The sequence below is a fragment of the Corvus moneduloides genome, chromosome 5 (genome assembly GCF_009650955.1).
Source record: "Corvus moneduloides isolate bCorMon1 chromosome 5, bCorMon1.pri, whole genome shotgun sequence".
Taxonomy (NCBI): domain Eukaryota; kingdom Metazoa; phylum Chordata; class Aves; order Passeriformes; family Corvidae; genus Corvus; species Corvus moneduloides.
This window is the reverse complement of record NC_045480.1, coordinates 834,782-848,855: the sequence shown is the minus strand read 5'-3', so window position 1 is coordinate 848,855 and position 14,074 is coordinate 834,782. Positions and strand designations below refer to the sequence as shown.

The 14,074-nt window shown below is 62.1% G+C and overlaps 1 protein-coding gene across 1 annotated transcript; it reads left to right on the top strand.

Annotated features, from left to right (window-relative positions):
- Positions 1 to 4,784: 4,784 nt before the first annotated feature.
- Positions 4,785 to 14,074, top strand: LOC116444641 (homeobox protein EMX1-like). Its single transcript, XM_032110201.1, has 3 exons — positions 4,785 to 5,275; positions 7,078 to 7,262; positions 13,369 to 14,074. Exons 1-3 carry the CDS (start codon positions 4,915 to 4,917, stop codon positions 13,534 to 13,536), a joined length of 714 nt encoding a protein of 237 aa, XP_031966092.1. The 5' UTR covers positions 4,785 to 4,914; the 3' UTR covers positions 13,537 to 14,074.

The window sequence follows — 14,074 nt, the reverse complement described above, 5'->3', positions numbered from 1 at the left end:
AGTCCCTGTCCTGTGTCACTGCACTGGGCAGGAGTGACCAGAGCAGTCCCTGTCCTGTGTCACTGCACTGGGCAGGAGTGACCAGAGCAGTCCCTGTCCTGTGTCACTGCACTGGGCAGGAGTGACCGGAGCAGTCCCTGTCCTGTGTCACTGCTGGGCAGGAGTGACCAGAGCAGTCCCTGTCCTGTGTCACTGCACTGGGCAGGAGTGACCAGAGCAGTCCCTGTCCTGTGTCACTGCACTGGGCAGGAGTGACCAGAGCAGTCCCTGTCCTGTGTCACTGCACTGGGCAGGAGTGACCAGAGCAGTCCCTGTCCTGTGTCACTGCACTGGGCAGAGGTGACCGGAGCAGTCCCTGTCCTGTGTCACTGCACTGGGCAGGAGTGACCAGAGCAGTCCCTGTCCTGTGTCACTGCACTGGGCAGGAGTGACCAGAGCAGTCCCTGTCCTGTGCCACTGCACTGGGCAGGAGTGACCGGAGCAGTCCCTATCCAGGGGCAGCCTCGGCCACCAAGAGCTGAGGGTGGCCCAGCTCCTGGAAAGGCTTTCCCGAGGCCATGGGCACCTGGAGGTGTTCCCAGGCTGGAGATGATCCCGTGAGGAGCTGGATGTTCAATGTCTGCAAGGACCTGGCTGCCAAATCCCGTTTGCTTTGCAGGCTCACAATTCCAGTTCCCGACGTGGCTGCAGCCACCGGAGCCAGAGCTGTGTCCCCACCAAGGACCCTCAGGATGTCCCAGCCCTGAGCGTGCCCAGAGCCCGGCCAGGTCACAGCAGATCCCACGGTGCCTGGGCAGGGTTTGGAGAGGGGAGGCTGGATGCAGCCCCCATGGAAAAGCTGCTGAGAGCCCTGTGGAGGTGGGAGAGAACCCAGCAGCCTCTTTCCCTGCTGGAACAGCCTCTCCCAGCCCAGAACTGGGGCACCTGGGTGGCTTCCCATTCCCACACTCGGGGTGGGATCCTCCTTCAGTCAGCCTGATCCCATAAACCACAGCCATCCATCCATCCATCCATCCATCCATCCATCCTTCCATCCATCCATCCTTCCATTGATCCATCCATCAGGCACAGGGTGGGATTGTTGGGGTGTCCTGTGCAGGGCCAGCAGTTGGACTCGATCCCTGTGGGTCCCTTCCAATAAGAATATTCTGATCCTGTGATTCTCTGATCCATCCATCCATCCCTCCATCCATCCATCCCTCCATCCATCCATCCGTCCCTCCATCCATCCATCCCTCCATCCATCCCTCCATCTCTCCATCCATCCCTCCATCCCTCCATCCCTCCATCCCTCCATCCCTCCATCCCTCCCTCCATCCCTCCATCCCTCCATCCATCCATCCATCCATCCATCCCTCCATCCATCCCTCCCTCCCTCCCTCCATCCATGGACCAGCTGACACAACCACCTTAAAAAGGGACACTGAGGTGACAGGAACAACCTGCTGGGAGCCACTGGCTTCAGGGACAGCTTATTCCAATTCAGAATATTCCTGAACCAAATAAAAATTTAAAAATAAAATAAAATAAAAGCCAGGAAAACAGGGAAGGGACCTCCTCAACCTCCCAGCCCTAAATACGCCCCCGTTTCCCCCTCTCCCCTTCAGGGCTGCCCTTGCTGGCCGGCGAGAAGGAATCCGGCCGGGGCAGGAGCTGTGCCCACGGGAAGAGCAGGTGGGAGAGCAGAGCAGGAAATGATCCAGCGCTTTGAAGTCTGGTCAACTTTTAACGCGGCGGCCGAGCCGTGCCCGCGGCCACGCTCCGGGCCCGGGGCCGATTTTCCACACGGTGCCCTTTGATGCCGGGGCCGCGGCGTTACCGATTAACGAGGGGACAGCACCTGCCGGGCCCGGCCCGGGGACACCTCCCTGCTCCGGGGCCAGGCACGGGCGGGGAGCTGAGTCTGGGGGTGCAGATGGACGTGGGCACAGGGGTGGCCCCGCTGTCCCTCTGCCACTCCAAACACCCCATAAATGACCCTCTACCCCCAACCCACGGGCACCGTTCGGTGCCTGTCCTGCCCCTCTTTCCCTCTCCTTCCCTCCTCTTCCGTTTGCTCCTTGCAGGATCCCCCGGTTGGATTTTACAGACCCCCCCGGCACCCCCGATCCCGGTGCAGCCGCCCCTGCCCGGCCCCTGCGGTTCCTCGGCCGCGCTCGCACGGCCGCGGCTCTTTCGTTAGAAAGGAAAATGCCTTTCTCCCCTTCCCGGAGCTGCTCCCGGCCGGAACCCAGCGGGAAGGCAGCATCCCGGCTCCCCTCTCCTGCGAATTCCGCGGATAAAGTTTTCTGTCAATGAACCAGGGGCACTTCGAGCCGGAGCAAGACCCCTGCTCGGCGGGTCCGTGTTTATTCCCGAAAGGATAAAAATCCTGCTTGAGTTATGCTGGAGCTGGGAGCAGGCCTGGGAGCAGAGGGGAAAAGGAAATTTAAAGATAAATTTGGGGTTCTCCACCGGTTTCAGCGCAGCAGCTCCCCGGTTCCCTCCGGAGCATCCGAGCAGCCTCGCCTGGACACGGAGCCGGGACCGAAAACCACCGGGGCGAATTGGGGAAAAAAATAAATCAGATGAAAGATTTATAAATTCCCGAGAGGGCGATCTACCCCCAAAGCTGCTCCCTCCCAAAAATTGTTCCAGTGGAGCCAGGGCGCCGAGGGGAGATGCCGCCGGCGGGGATCCCACGGGAAGCAGCCGGAGCCCGGCCGCCTTTCCCGTTTCCCCCCCGCAGAAGATGCTCAAACCGAGGGAGATCCGCACGAAACGAAATCCCGGCCCCGCGCCGCGCTCCGGGGCCGCGGATCCCGCAGCGCCCGCTCCGCACCCGCGGCTGCCGCAGGGCTGGGGCGGAGGGGCCGCGTCTCCCCCCTCCGGCCCCGGGGGCAGAGAAAAGGTCGAGGAAAAAAAAAGAGAAAAAAACAAATTCAATTCAATTCAATTGGATTAAATTGATTTAAATGAAATTCCACAAACGGTCCGGAGCCGGGCACAGTTTTCCGCGACTGAGCCGAGCTGTCCCCGTGTCCCCTTCCTCTTCCCGATCCCATCCCTTTCCCTTCCCCTTCCTCATCTCTATCCCTTCCCCTTCCCCTTCTTCCCCATCCCTTCCCCTTCCCATCCCCATCCGCCGCGGGTGTTCCCCGCTCCGCTCCCGCTGCCCTCTCCACCAGCTCTCTCACCCAACTCCGCTTCTTTATTTCCATTTCTCATAGTAAAAAAAACCCGGAAATATATATATTTTAAATCTATTTATAATAGATTTAAAATGTCGATTATTTTTTCTCCCTCTCTCCCTCTCTCTCGCAGAAATGAAAATTAAAAAAAACGCTTTGCCGACGCTCTCGCTCCATTTTTAGGCTTTCACTTCTCTGGGATTTCGTGTAATTTTTCCTTTCCTCTCCCCATCCTTCTTCCCGCAGCCTCTTGCGGGAACGCGTCCGCGCAGAGCCCGCGGGTGCGCAGCAGCAGCGCTCTCCTCTCCGCGGGGGGAAGGAACCCGCGCGGAGTATTTCGATCCAGCCAAGTGGAAAATAGACTTTCAACCCCCTTTGTGCGGGAGGGGAGGGCTGGCCCCCGCCTCCGCGGGCCAACAAAACTCCGAGCAGAGCCAAACTGCGGAGTGAACTCGGGACCGGCCCGCGCAGGGGCTGCGCGCCCGCGCATCCCCCCGCGCCGGGGCAAAACGGCCAAAATCGCCGCTTACTTGGCGCTTTATATATATATATTTTTTTTAACTCCCAGCGCAGGATTGGAGCCGTGGGAAGAGGTTTTGGCCGGGGGAAGGTCCTGCCTTTGGAAGGGGTTACGCGGAAGGGAGCGGAGCTTGCGCGGGGCGCGGGAGGGGCGGGGGCGGCCTCACCTCTCCCCCCCCGCGGGCCGGAGTTCCGCTCCGCCGCTGCGGGCAGGGCTGGTTTATTTATTTAAATCGCGAAGAAAAAGAAAAAAGAAAAAAAAAAAAAAAAAAGGAAAAAAGGAAACCAAAGGAAGAAGAAAAAAAAAATGAGGAATTTTAAAAGATCTTTTTAATTTTTTTTTTTTTTTTTAAGACGGAGGGAACCCCCCCCGCAGCCGGAGCCCCTCCGCCACAACTTCGCGGCGCGCCTGCGGCAGCGGCTCCAGTCCAGTTTTTCGGGCGCTCTCTGCGTCCTTTTGCCTCCTCTGCCTCCCCTTCCTCCCCTGCCTGCCCCATCTCCCCCTGTCCTCCCCTGCCTCCCCCGGCCTCCTCGTGCTTCCCCCGTCTCTCCTTGTTTCCCCTTGTCCTCCCCTGCCCGTCTCTACCTCTCGTGCCTTCCCCTGCCTCCCCCGGCCTCCTTGTGCCTCCTCTGACTCTTCCTGGCTGCCCTTGTCTTCCCCCGGCCTCCTCTTGCTTCCTCTTGCTTCCCCTGCCTGTCCTTACCCGCCTCAGCCTCCTCTACGTTCCCCTGCCCGTCCCTCCCATCCCATCCCATCCCATCCCATCCCATCCCATCCCATCCCATCCCATCCCTACCTTCCCCTGCCCTACCCTCCCCATCCCATCCCTACCTTTCCCTGCTCTCCCATCCCATCCCTGCCTTTCCCTGCTCTCCCATCCCGTCCCATTCCCATCCCGTCCGTGCCTCCCCCTGCCCTCCCACCCCGGCCCTGCCTCCGCCGCCCTCCCCGCTCGGCCGCGGGGCTCAGGTGAGGCCGCCCCTTCCCGGCCCCGCAGGTACCGCCCGTATTTGTAGCGGCCGCCCGGGGCTCGGGGCTGCGTGGGCGCCCGCGGGTGGGCGGCGGGGCGGGGGCGGGCGGGAGGGAGGGGTGCGGGGTGCGGGTCCGCGTGTGTGCCGTGCCCAGGGGGAGGTTTCTTGCACACGCACACACACACACACCGCACACACGCGCGCACCCGCAGGACCGGCCCCGCTCCGGCCCCCCCCGCTCCCGGCTCACACCATGTTCCAGCCGTCTGCGAAGCGCTGCTTCACCATCGAGTCCCTGGTGGGCAAGGACACCCCCCTGGGCCCCGAGGACCCCCCGCGCCCCGCCGCCCTCGCCTACCCCGGCCCCGCCGCCGCCGCCGACGCCGCCGCCTTCGCCCCCGGCTTCCAGGGAGCCGCCGGCCGGGCCCTGTACGGCAGCGCCGAGCTCGTCTTCCCCGAGGCCGTGGGGCACCCGGCGCTGCCCGTCGGGCCCCCCCAGCTGGGGGGCTCGGCCCTGCCGCACCCGCACCCCTTCTTCGGGCCGCAGCACCGCGACCCGCTCAACTTTTACCCCTGGGTGCTGCGGAACCGCTTCTTCGGCCACCGCTTCCAAGGTGAGCGGGGGCTGCGGGGGGCGCGGGCCGAGGGCTGGCGGCGGCCCCGGGGGCTGCGGAGCCGCGGGGCTCCTTCCCCGGGGGTCGGGGGGCCCGGGGGCAGGACCTGTTGCTGCCGTGCCCGCACGCACGGCCGGGGCCCCGGGCGCTCCACAGCGGGGCCGGTGTCTCTGCACACCCGGCGCCTCTGCACACCCGGGGCCGGTGCCTCTGCACACCCGGTGCCTCTGCACACCCGGGGCCGGTGCCTCTGCACACCCGGTGCTTCTGCACACCCGGGGCCGGTGCCTCTGCACACCCGGTGCTTCTGCACACCCGCGGCCGGAGCGCTCCCGCAGCCCCAGGGCCGTGGCCGTGCCCGGGCAGAGCCGGGGACCCGGGGCAGCCCCGCAGAGTCCCGGCCGAGCATCGCGGGGCTCCCGGGGACGGGACCGGCGCCGCCGCCTCCGTGCGCAGCCGAGCCGGGAATTTGGTTTTCTCCTTCCCGGGAACGAAGGGAAGGATTTCGGTGCGGTGGATCTCGGCTGCGCAGCGAGACGTTGTTTGGTTCCGTAGATTTTTCTCTCTATTCCGTTTCTTCTCTTTATTTCTCTGTTCTCTTTCTTTCCTTTTCTTTCTTTTCTTCACTTTCTTCTTTTGCTTCTTTCATTCTTTTCTTTCCTTCCTTCCTTCTTTCCTTCTTTCTCTGAATCTTCTGGTTTTGTCTCTATTTCTTTTATCTTTATTTTCTTTCTCTCCGTTTCTTACTATCCTCTTCCTTTCCCTTTCTTTATCTGCGCCCTTTTCTTTCCTTTCCCCCCATGTTTGGTTGTTTTTTTTCCCTCGGTTTTTATTTTCTCATTTTTCTGTCTCCGTTTCCCCTCCATCGCCGTCCCCTCTGTCCCGCCGCGGTGCCGGGGGGTCCCGCAGCCCGGATTAGTTTTATCTGCTCACCACCAACCCCTCGCTTGTCTCCGGGGCTCCGCCGGGGATTGCGGCCGCTGCCGGCGGCGCTCGGGGGCACCGGCCCGGCCCCCTCGGGCCCCGGGAGCGGCTCCGGCCGGGGCCGCGCGGGGCTCCCGGTCCCCCACAGCCCCCGGGCCCGGCCCGCCGCTCTCCCGCGCCGTCCCTCTGTCCTGCCTTCTCTCTCCGCCTTTAATTCTCTTTTTCTCTCCTCGCTTTCGTTTCTTTCTACCTTGTTTCGCTCGCTTGCGGCGCAGCTTCTCTCCTTCGTTATTCTTTGCTTCTTTCCTTGTTTTCTCGCTTTCCCACTTCTCGTCTCTTTCTTTCCTTCCCCTTTCACTTTCTTTTCCTTCTTGTTTTTCTTTCTCTTTTTTTCCCTCTTTTTTTTATTGCTTTCCCACTTCTCTTCTCTTTCCTTCCTTGTCCCCTTCCCTCTTTCTTTCTCCCCACCACTTTTTTCTTTCTTAGTTCTCCTTTTTTATTTTTTTCCTGTCACTTTCTCAGTCTTTCTCCTATTTTATAATCTCTTTTCCTCTCTCAGTTTTTTCTCTGCCTCCCACCTTCTCTTCCCCTTTCTTTCCTCTTCCCGCTGCTCTCCCCGTCCATCCCTTCTCCCTCTCTTTCTTTCTCTCTCCCTCCCCTCCCTTTGGCGCTGTGTCCAACCCCACCGTGGGACTGCGAGGAGCCAAGAGGGAGAATGCGGGACAAACGCTGCAATTTTAGGGTGGGGAAGGCGCCCAAAACCCCTCAATTCCCCTTTTGTGCCCTCCCCGTGCCACAGGGCGAGGAGGCCACCACAATATCGCCCTGCAGCGGGGGGGCTGGGGGTGCTGGTGCTGAACTCCGCTCTGTGCCCGCAGGGAGCGAGGTGTCCCAGGAGAGCCTCCTGCTGCACGGCCCCTTCGCCCGCAAGCCCAAGCGCATCCGCACGGCCTTTTCCCCGTCGCAGCTGCTGCGCCTGGAGAGGGCCTTCGAGAAGAACCACTACGTGGTGGGCGCCGAGCGCAAGCAGCTGGCCAGCAGCCTCAGCCTCTCCGAGACACAGGTACCGCCACCCGCCTGTCCCACTCCTGTCCCGCTGTGTCCCGCTGTGTCCCGGGATCCCAGCCCCGGGAGCAGCTCGGCACCGGCCGCTCGGAGCAGCACCAGACCCGCACGGTGCTCCTGCTGCGAAATCCCAGCTGGGATTGCCCAGGAGCCCCAGCACGGGCAGACCCCGCGGGTGTTTCTGGGCTCCTCGGGGTGGGTTTGGGGTTTTTTGCGTGGCAGCATTCGGGTGTTACGGTCGCTGTGGCAGGTTTGGGGCCGGGAATGCAGCTCTGGCATCATCCCGCGCTCCAGAGCGGTTTTCCGGTGTTGTTTCTCGCCTGCTTGGGGTGTTTTCCCTGGGAGCAGTTTATGGGTTTAAAAATCCGGTTAGGAAAGGAGCAGCAGCCCGAAGCCTTCCCGGGAAAGCCGGAAAACCGTGGCTCAGCCGAGCAGCTCCGGGTCTGTGCACCAACACCTGGAATGCAGGATGGGTGTGGGGACGGTGCTGCCGAGGGGCGCTGGTTTTGGATGAGGCTTTCGGAATCAGAACAGACATTTCCCAGGAATTTAGATCTCAGGAGACCCAGGAGAAGCACAAGGATGAAAGGAAAAGTGAACAGAGCTGGGGGAAAATGAGGGAATTGGGGCTGAGCACCTCTGTGTGCCCGAGGCCGGTGTCCCGGTAGTCGCTGTTCCCAAATGCTCCAGGGAAGCAGCGCTGTTTCCCGGGATATTCAATAACTGAGCGGGGGGGAGAAAGTTTTCCCCAAATTCTGGTGAGGTACTTGGGCCTATGTGCTGAATTCATTGAATTTTTATGCTTTAATTTAATTGGGAAATAAAGCTGGAGCCGTGGGTGTTCCCAGGGCCCGCCTGGCTCATCCTCGCCCAGGCTCTGCCAAACAAAACCCCCAAACGCATCCCTGGGAGCGGGAAGTCCCTGGGAGGAGAATGTCACCAGCACAGGGACGGCGGCAAGGAGCAGGTGTGGATGTTGGGAAGCAGGGACCGAACCCCCCAAATCCAGAGGGTGTGGGAATCCCGAGGGCAAGGCTGTCCCGACCCCCAGCCCGCGGCTCGTGGGGCCCAGCGCTGACACCCGGCTCGGGTCCCTTCCGCTGCTCCCGTCACCTCTCTGGGCTGGAACGGAGAAAAAAGGGGAAAAAAGGACAAAACCCAAAGGTCAAAGAACAACCAGGAACTTGTCCGGGTGGAAAGGGCAGCTGTGGGATGCCCGAGGGGGAGCTCAGCCATTCCCTGGCCTTTTCCAGCATCGCCCGGAGCCCAAACGCGATAATGGGATTTACTGGGGAAACGCAGCGGCATCCGAACCGAAATCCCAGGGAGACTCAGGAGTGGAAAGAGGCCATGCAGATATTTATAATCTTCATTTTTTTATGTGCTGCAGCCTATTTGGTGTTTCCATGATTTTGGGAAGCTGCTGCTGCTGGCAGGGAGCGAGCGCGGGGATAACGGGAGGCGGCTGCAGGGCTGGGAAAGGCTCCTGTCCTTCCCACGGCCTCAGGATCCATCTGGGAATGGGCATGCGGCAGCAGAGGTTTCATGCAGCAGGGAAAGCCTTTTCCCTTCTGTTTTGTGGTTTTGGAAAAATAATTAAAAAAAAAAAAATCTGTTTTAATTACCTGGAGGGAAATAATCCCAGTGTGCGGAGGGACAGGATTCGGGATGTACATCCAGGTATTGGGATTGGAGGAGTGGGACGGCCAGGGGCTGGCGGCCGTGCCAAAAGCAGGATATTATTACTATTACTATTATTATTAATTATATATTCGGTGATAAATCCTGCATGGAATCAAGTTTCCATGGAAAACCAACCCCCTGGTCCACGACACCCATCCCGGTGTGACACCGGTGTGTTTTCACCTTGGGCCCCACACCCAAACCCACAGTTTGGGGGGTTTTCCGATTTTTTTCATGGATTTAACAATTCCCAGACAGGATTCAGGTTATGGCTGTGCCTGGCCCTATTTCCCAGCTGCTTTTCCCTCCGGAAAAGGGAGTTTTGTCCTTCAGGCTGTGCCAGCTCCGGGTCCCCCACCCGGGGAGCAGCACCTGGAGCAGCCCAGGGAAGGTGAGAAGGGTTCAGGTCCTGCCCAGCATCGGGAAATGCCTTGGGATATGGGGTGGGGACGGTGCAGGGGTTTAACCCCTTCCCAGCCGTTCTCCTCCCAAGGAGCGGTGTTAATTTGGGATAAGATCGGAGCAACAGGCCCAGGGAACGGCAAAATCAAAGGGACGGGGGGAACAAAACGCAGCTCAGGGTCCTGAGGCAAATCCAGGGGTTCCGTAAGTGGGGTCAGGGTGCAGCAGGTGCAGGGAGGGCTCCGGAGGGAAGGTGGGATGGTCTGAGCGAGAGGAGCCGTCTGTGGGGTTTGGGTGTGATGGGGGACACGGGGGGCACGGGGGGGGTGAGCCGGGTGGCATCGAGCCGGGCATGTGTTGGGGGTTCCAGGCACCGGTGGCACTGGGATCAACAGGGATTCCAGGCACTGGTGGCACTGGGATCAGCGGGGATTCCAGGCACTGTGGATACTCCAGGATTGGTGTGCCGGGCTGGGATCTGGCAGTGGGACGAGCTGGGGGCACCGTGCTGTGTCCTGTCGGGATGGGCATCGCCTCGCCGTGCCCAGCGCTGATGGCACCAGGTCACTTCACCTCCCAAGGCAGCACCCTGGGCTGGGAAGGCACTTCCCTGGGTTCCTCTGGTGCGATGGAGCCCAGAATTCCCAGCAGAGCCACTCCACCCCTGGCAGACCCCATTCGGGGTCTCAAATCTGCATTCCCAAAGCAAAGGCCTCTCCCTGGCTCCTGCCAGAGGGAAGTTTGGGGTGATTGTGGAATCACTGCATATCCCAGTGTCCCCTCCTGGCTTTGGATGATTACGGAGTCACTGGATATCCCAGTGTCCCCTCCTGGAGCTGTCCCTGCAGGAATGGAGCAGCCCTGGCTGGGGGCTCGAGGCCCGCTGGGAATCGCAGCCGCTCCATAATTAATAATTAATAATTAACGGAGCGAATGCCTGGGAACCATGGGAGGAGAAAGATGCCCAGATAGGGCTGGAGAGCGGCTGCAGTGCTCAGCCCAGGGCCGGCAGCTGTCCCTCCCCCGGAAACTGTCCCCAAAAGCAAACTCCCAAAAGTTTTGGGGTGTTTTCAGGAGGAAAGTCCCAGCGGGGACAGCAGGAACAGGCGGAGGTGCGGCGCTGGCACTGGGGGTGGTGGCACTTTGGGTGACAGCCGGGCACAAGCGCTGTCACCCGGTGATGGCAGGGCTGGTCCCTCTCTGTCCCCTCCAGACGCATCCCAGCGCTCTCAGCCTTTGGGGCATTGCCCAGGGAAGCTCCACACGGAGCCACCGGATTTTAATTGTGCCCAGCGTGGTGATGGCAATGTCACCTTCGGGCCAGGGCTGATTCTCCGGGTGCCATCGGCATTCCCGGAGCAGAGCCGGATGTCCCGGTGGCCGTGGTGGCCCTCGGGGCACTGCACAGGTGGGGATGTGCAGGGAAACCCAGGGATGGGAGCCGGGGCAGGATGGGTGGGGCAGGACCGGGATGCGGGAGCCATCCCGGGACCGTCCCCATCCTGCAGCAGGAGCACGGGGCGGGAGGTGAACCTGGGGACATTCCCGCCGGGAATGGCGGGGCTGGAAGCTTGGCACGTCACTGCAGCTGGATGCACAAGCCCCGGCATGGGAACGGTTAATTTGGGAAGCGATAAAACCCCGGGCTCGGAGGTTTAAACCAGCTACTCCTGGAGTCGGGATGAAGCGGCGCAGGGGGCAGCTGGGAGGGGATCCCAGTGCCCACTGCGAGCTTCTCACGCTTTCCCCACTGTGGCTGCGGCCCGCTGGAGTGAGGGATGCGGCATCGGAGGGCCAGGGAGCTCCTCCAGGCTGGAAACACCCCCATTCCCGCAGCTAGGACGGCTGGGAATCCCGGGGAGCCTCATCCCGCAGGACCGGCCGTGCCCCTGAGCGGAGCCGGGCAGAGCCGCCGCTCTCCCTCCCTGCTCCCACCCAGCCTCGCCCCGGCGGGTAAATTGCTTCCTGCCCTGCTTCCCCTTCCACACCTCGGGGATAAGGCAACTTCCCCGCTCCCAGAGGGCCGCGAGCTTTAATTAAAGTTTGCCAAGCGCTCCGCGCTGCTTGAACCGAAGGCGCCAGCTCGGTATTGCTCCGGGAATGCCCCAAAGGTAGGAGAGCGAATGGGCTGTGTCCCGGGCGGGGGCAGGACACATCCCGGTGGCACAAAGAGCTGTTCCCAGAGGCGGGGCGGCCGGAGAGTCAAGGACTGCTGCTGTGCTGGCTGCGGCTCCAGGGAATGCCGGCCCGCGGGATGGGAATGCCGGCCCGGGATGGGAACGCCGGCCCGCGGGATGGGAACGCCGGCCCGGGATGGGAATGCAGGCCCAGGATGGGAATGCCGGCCAGCGGGATGGGAATGCCGGCCCGTGCCGCGCCGGGAAGGCTCCGGAGCAGGGAGCAGGCGGTGCCCGTGGCTGGCGCTGAAGGAGAGTGGGAAAAGGGCCGGTGATCCTGGCAGGGAGCGGTGCCAGCGGCTGCAGGATCAGGAACAGCTGCAGCGGGAGAAGGCTCAGCCTGGGCTGGGCTGACAGCGGCGGCCGAGCAGCGGCACCTAGTGCTGCGGGCCTGGGAGCCCGGCGGCGTCCACAGCCCTTCTGGGGCATCCTGGATCCTGCCTGGGGCATCCACAGCCCGCCTGGGGCATCCCGGATCCTGCCAGGGGCATCCTGGATCCTGCCTGGGGCACCCTGAATCCTGCCTGTGGCATCCTGGATCCTGCCTGGGGCATCTTCATCCCACCTGCAGCACCCACATCCCGCAGCGCTGCCTGCAGCATCCCACCCCACTGCCATCCCTCACCCCACATCCCTGCCCGCAGCACCCAGTGCTGCTGCCCGAGGCATCCACACCGCTCCCTGCAGCATCCCAGCTGCAGCATCCCTCACCACCCAGCAGGCATCCTGCATCCCATCCTGCATCCCATCCTGCATCCCATCTGCACCCCTGCCATCCCTCACCCCACATCCTGCACTGCCGCCTGCAGCATCCCGCATCCTGCGTCCCATCCTGGACCCCTGCCTGCAGCATCCGACCTGCAGCATGCCTCCCCACTGCCTGCAGCATCCCTCATTCCCTGATGGAGCACCCCACAACCCTGCCTGCAGCATTCCCACATCTCTCACCCCATCCACGCTGCTCCCTGCAGCATCCTGCATCCCTCACCGCTGCCACCAGCATCCCTCATCCCTGGCTGCAGCATCCTGCATCCCTGCCTCCGGCATCCCGCGTCCCTCGCTGCACCACTGACCGTGTGGGTGCCCTCAGCCTCCCAAACTGCCCCATGTCCGTGCTGCCCTGTCCACCCCCCACCCCAGCCCATGCTCCCAGGGCTGGGATCGAGGACTGTAGAGTTGGATCAGGATTCCTGGGGCCTTGGCAGGTGAGGAGGGTGGGATCCCCAAGGACGGAGACTCCGCTGCCTCTCCGGGCTCCTGGGATGGTGTTTGGCACCAGCACAGTGGAAAAGGTGGAAAAGGTGGAAAAACCTCAGTGTGGTCAATTAATGATCGATAATTGTAGTCACAGTCCTGGCTGGAGGTGCGGGGATGGCTCCGAGTGTCATCCCAGTGGTCACTGGAGCCACGGCCGCTGTGCCCGTGGCATCCTGGCACCAGTGACAGCCGGACCAGGGCCGGCTTTGGCTGCTGCCACAGCTCTCTGCCCAGCCGGGCACAGCTCAGCTCAGGCTGATGGGCTCTGGGTGCGGCAGTGAGGGTCCCCTGTGCCGCTGTCCCGTGTCTGAGGTGTCACCGAAGTGTCCTTCACCCCCCGGGGTTTCTCCAGGGCTGGGATGTGCAGCCGAGCAGGGCTGGGAGGTGGCAGCAACCACATTTGTCCCCCGTGTCCCACCTTGCCTTGGGAAACTGAGGCAGGGCAGGGTGGCTGTGGGAGCTCCTGGAGGGACAGGGAGGGACAGTTTTCCAAGGAAAACCGAGCTTCCTGCGGGCTGCAGCGGCGTCCCCGTGCGGGGCCAGCTGTGCCAGGACCCCACGAGCGCCCGTCTCTCCGTGTCCCAGGTGAAAGTGTGGTTCCAGAACAGGCGGACGAAATACAAACGGCAGAAGCTGGAGGAGGAGGGCCCCGACTCGGACCAGAAGAAGAAGGGCTCGCACCACATCAACCGATGGCGCCTCGCCACCAAGCAGTCGAGCGGAGAAGACATCGACGTCACCTCGAACGACTAAGGCAGGGACAGGCTCCTGGTGCGGCCACCATGGAGAGGACCCCGGGGCAGGAAGGGGGGACACAGGCGGCGGCACCGACCGGACTGTAGGGACGTCGCCCAAGCCGCCGCCGCCGCCCGCGGCCTTTCCCCGGGGCGCCGGCCCGGGCGGGGACCGACCCCCGTCCCCCCGGGGCGTCCCTCGGAGGGGCTTTTCGGGGAGCTCCCGCCGAGCCGAGGAGGGAGAGGAGGCTGCCAGGGCGGCCCCGGGACCGCGCATCCTCCTCGGCGCTGGAGTCCGTGAGATCCAACCAACACGTCCTACCGGAAATGTTCCACCCCCTTCTTCATTTGCCTTTTTATTATCATTTTCCACCTTTTCCTCCCCCTCCCCTTCCCCCCTCCCTCATTTTCTCCGTTGGTTCATTGTTTGGGTTTTTTATGACAACTCATTTTAATTTATTCTTTCTTTCCGTGCCCGTGTGCGTGCGTTCCCTGCCGTAGGTAGCAGCTGTAGTGAGTGTTACTGCGTGGAAATAAAAGGCAAAACGTGCTGGAAA

Bases quoted from the DNA above. Each gene is read 5' to 3' on its own strand.
- LOC116444641 (XM_032110201.1), top strand. From the start codon at position 4,915: ATGTTCCAGCCGTCTGCGAAGCGCTGCTTCACCATCGAGTCCCTGGTG. The intron at 5,276-7,077 runs GTGAGCGGGGGC...CTGTGCCCGCAG, and splicing joins CTTCGGCCACCGCTTCCAAG to GGAGCGAGGTGTCCCAGGAG. The intron at 7,263-13,368 runs GTACCGCCACCC...TCCGTGTCCCAG, and splicing joins TCAGCCTCTCCGAGACACAG to GTGAAAGTGTGGTTCCAGAA.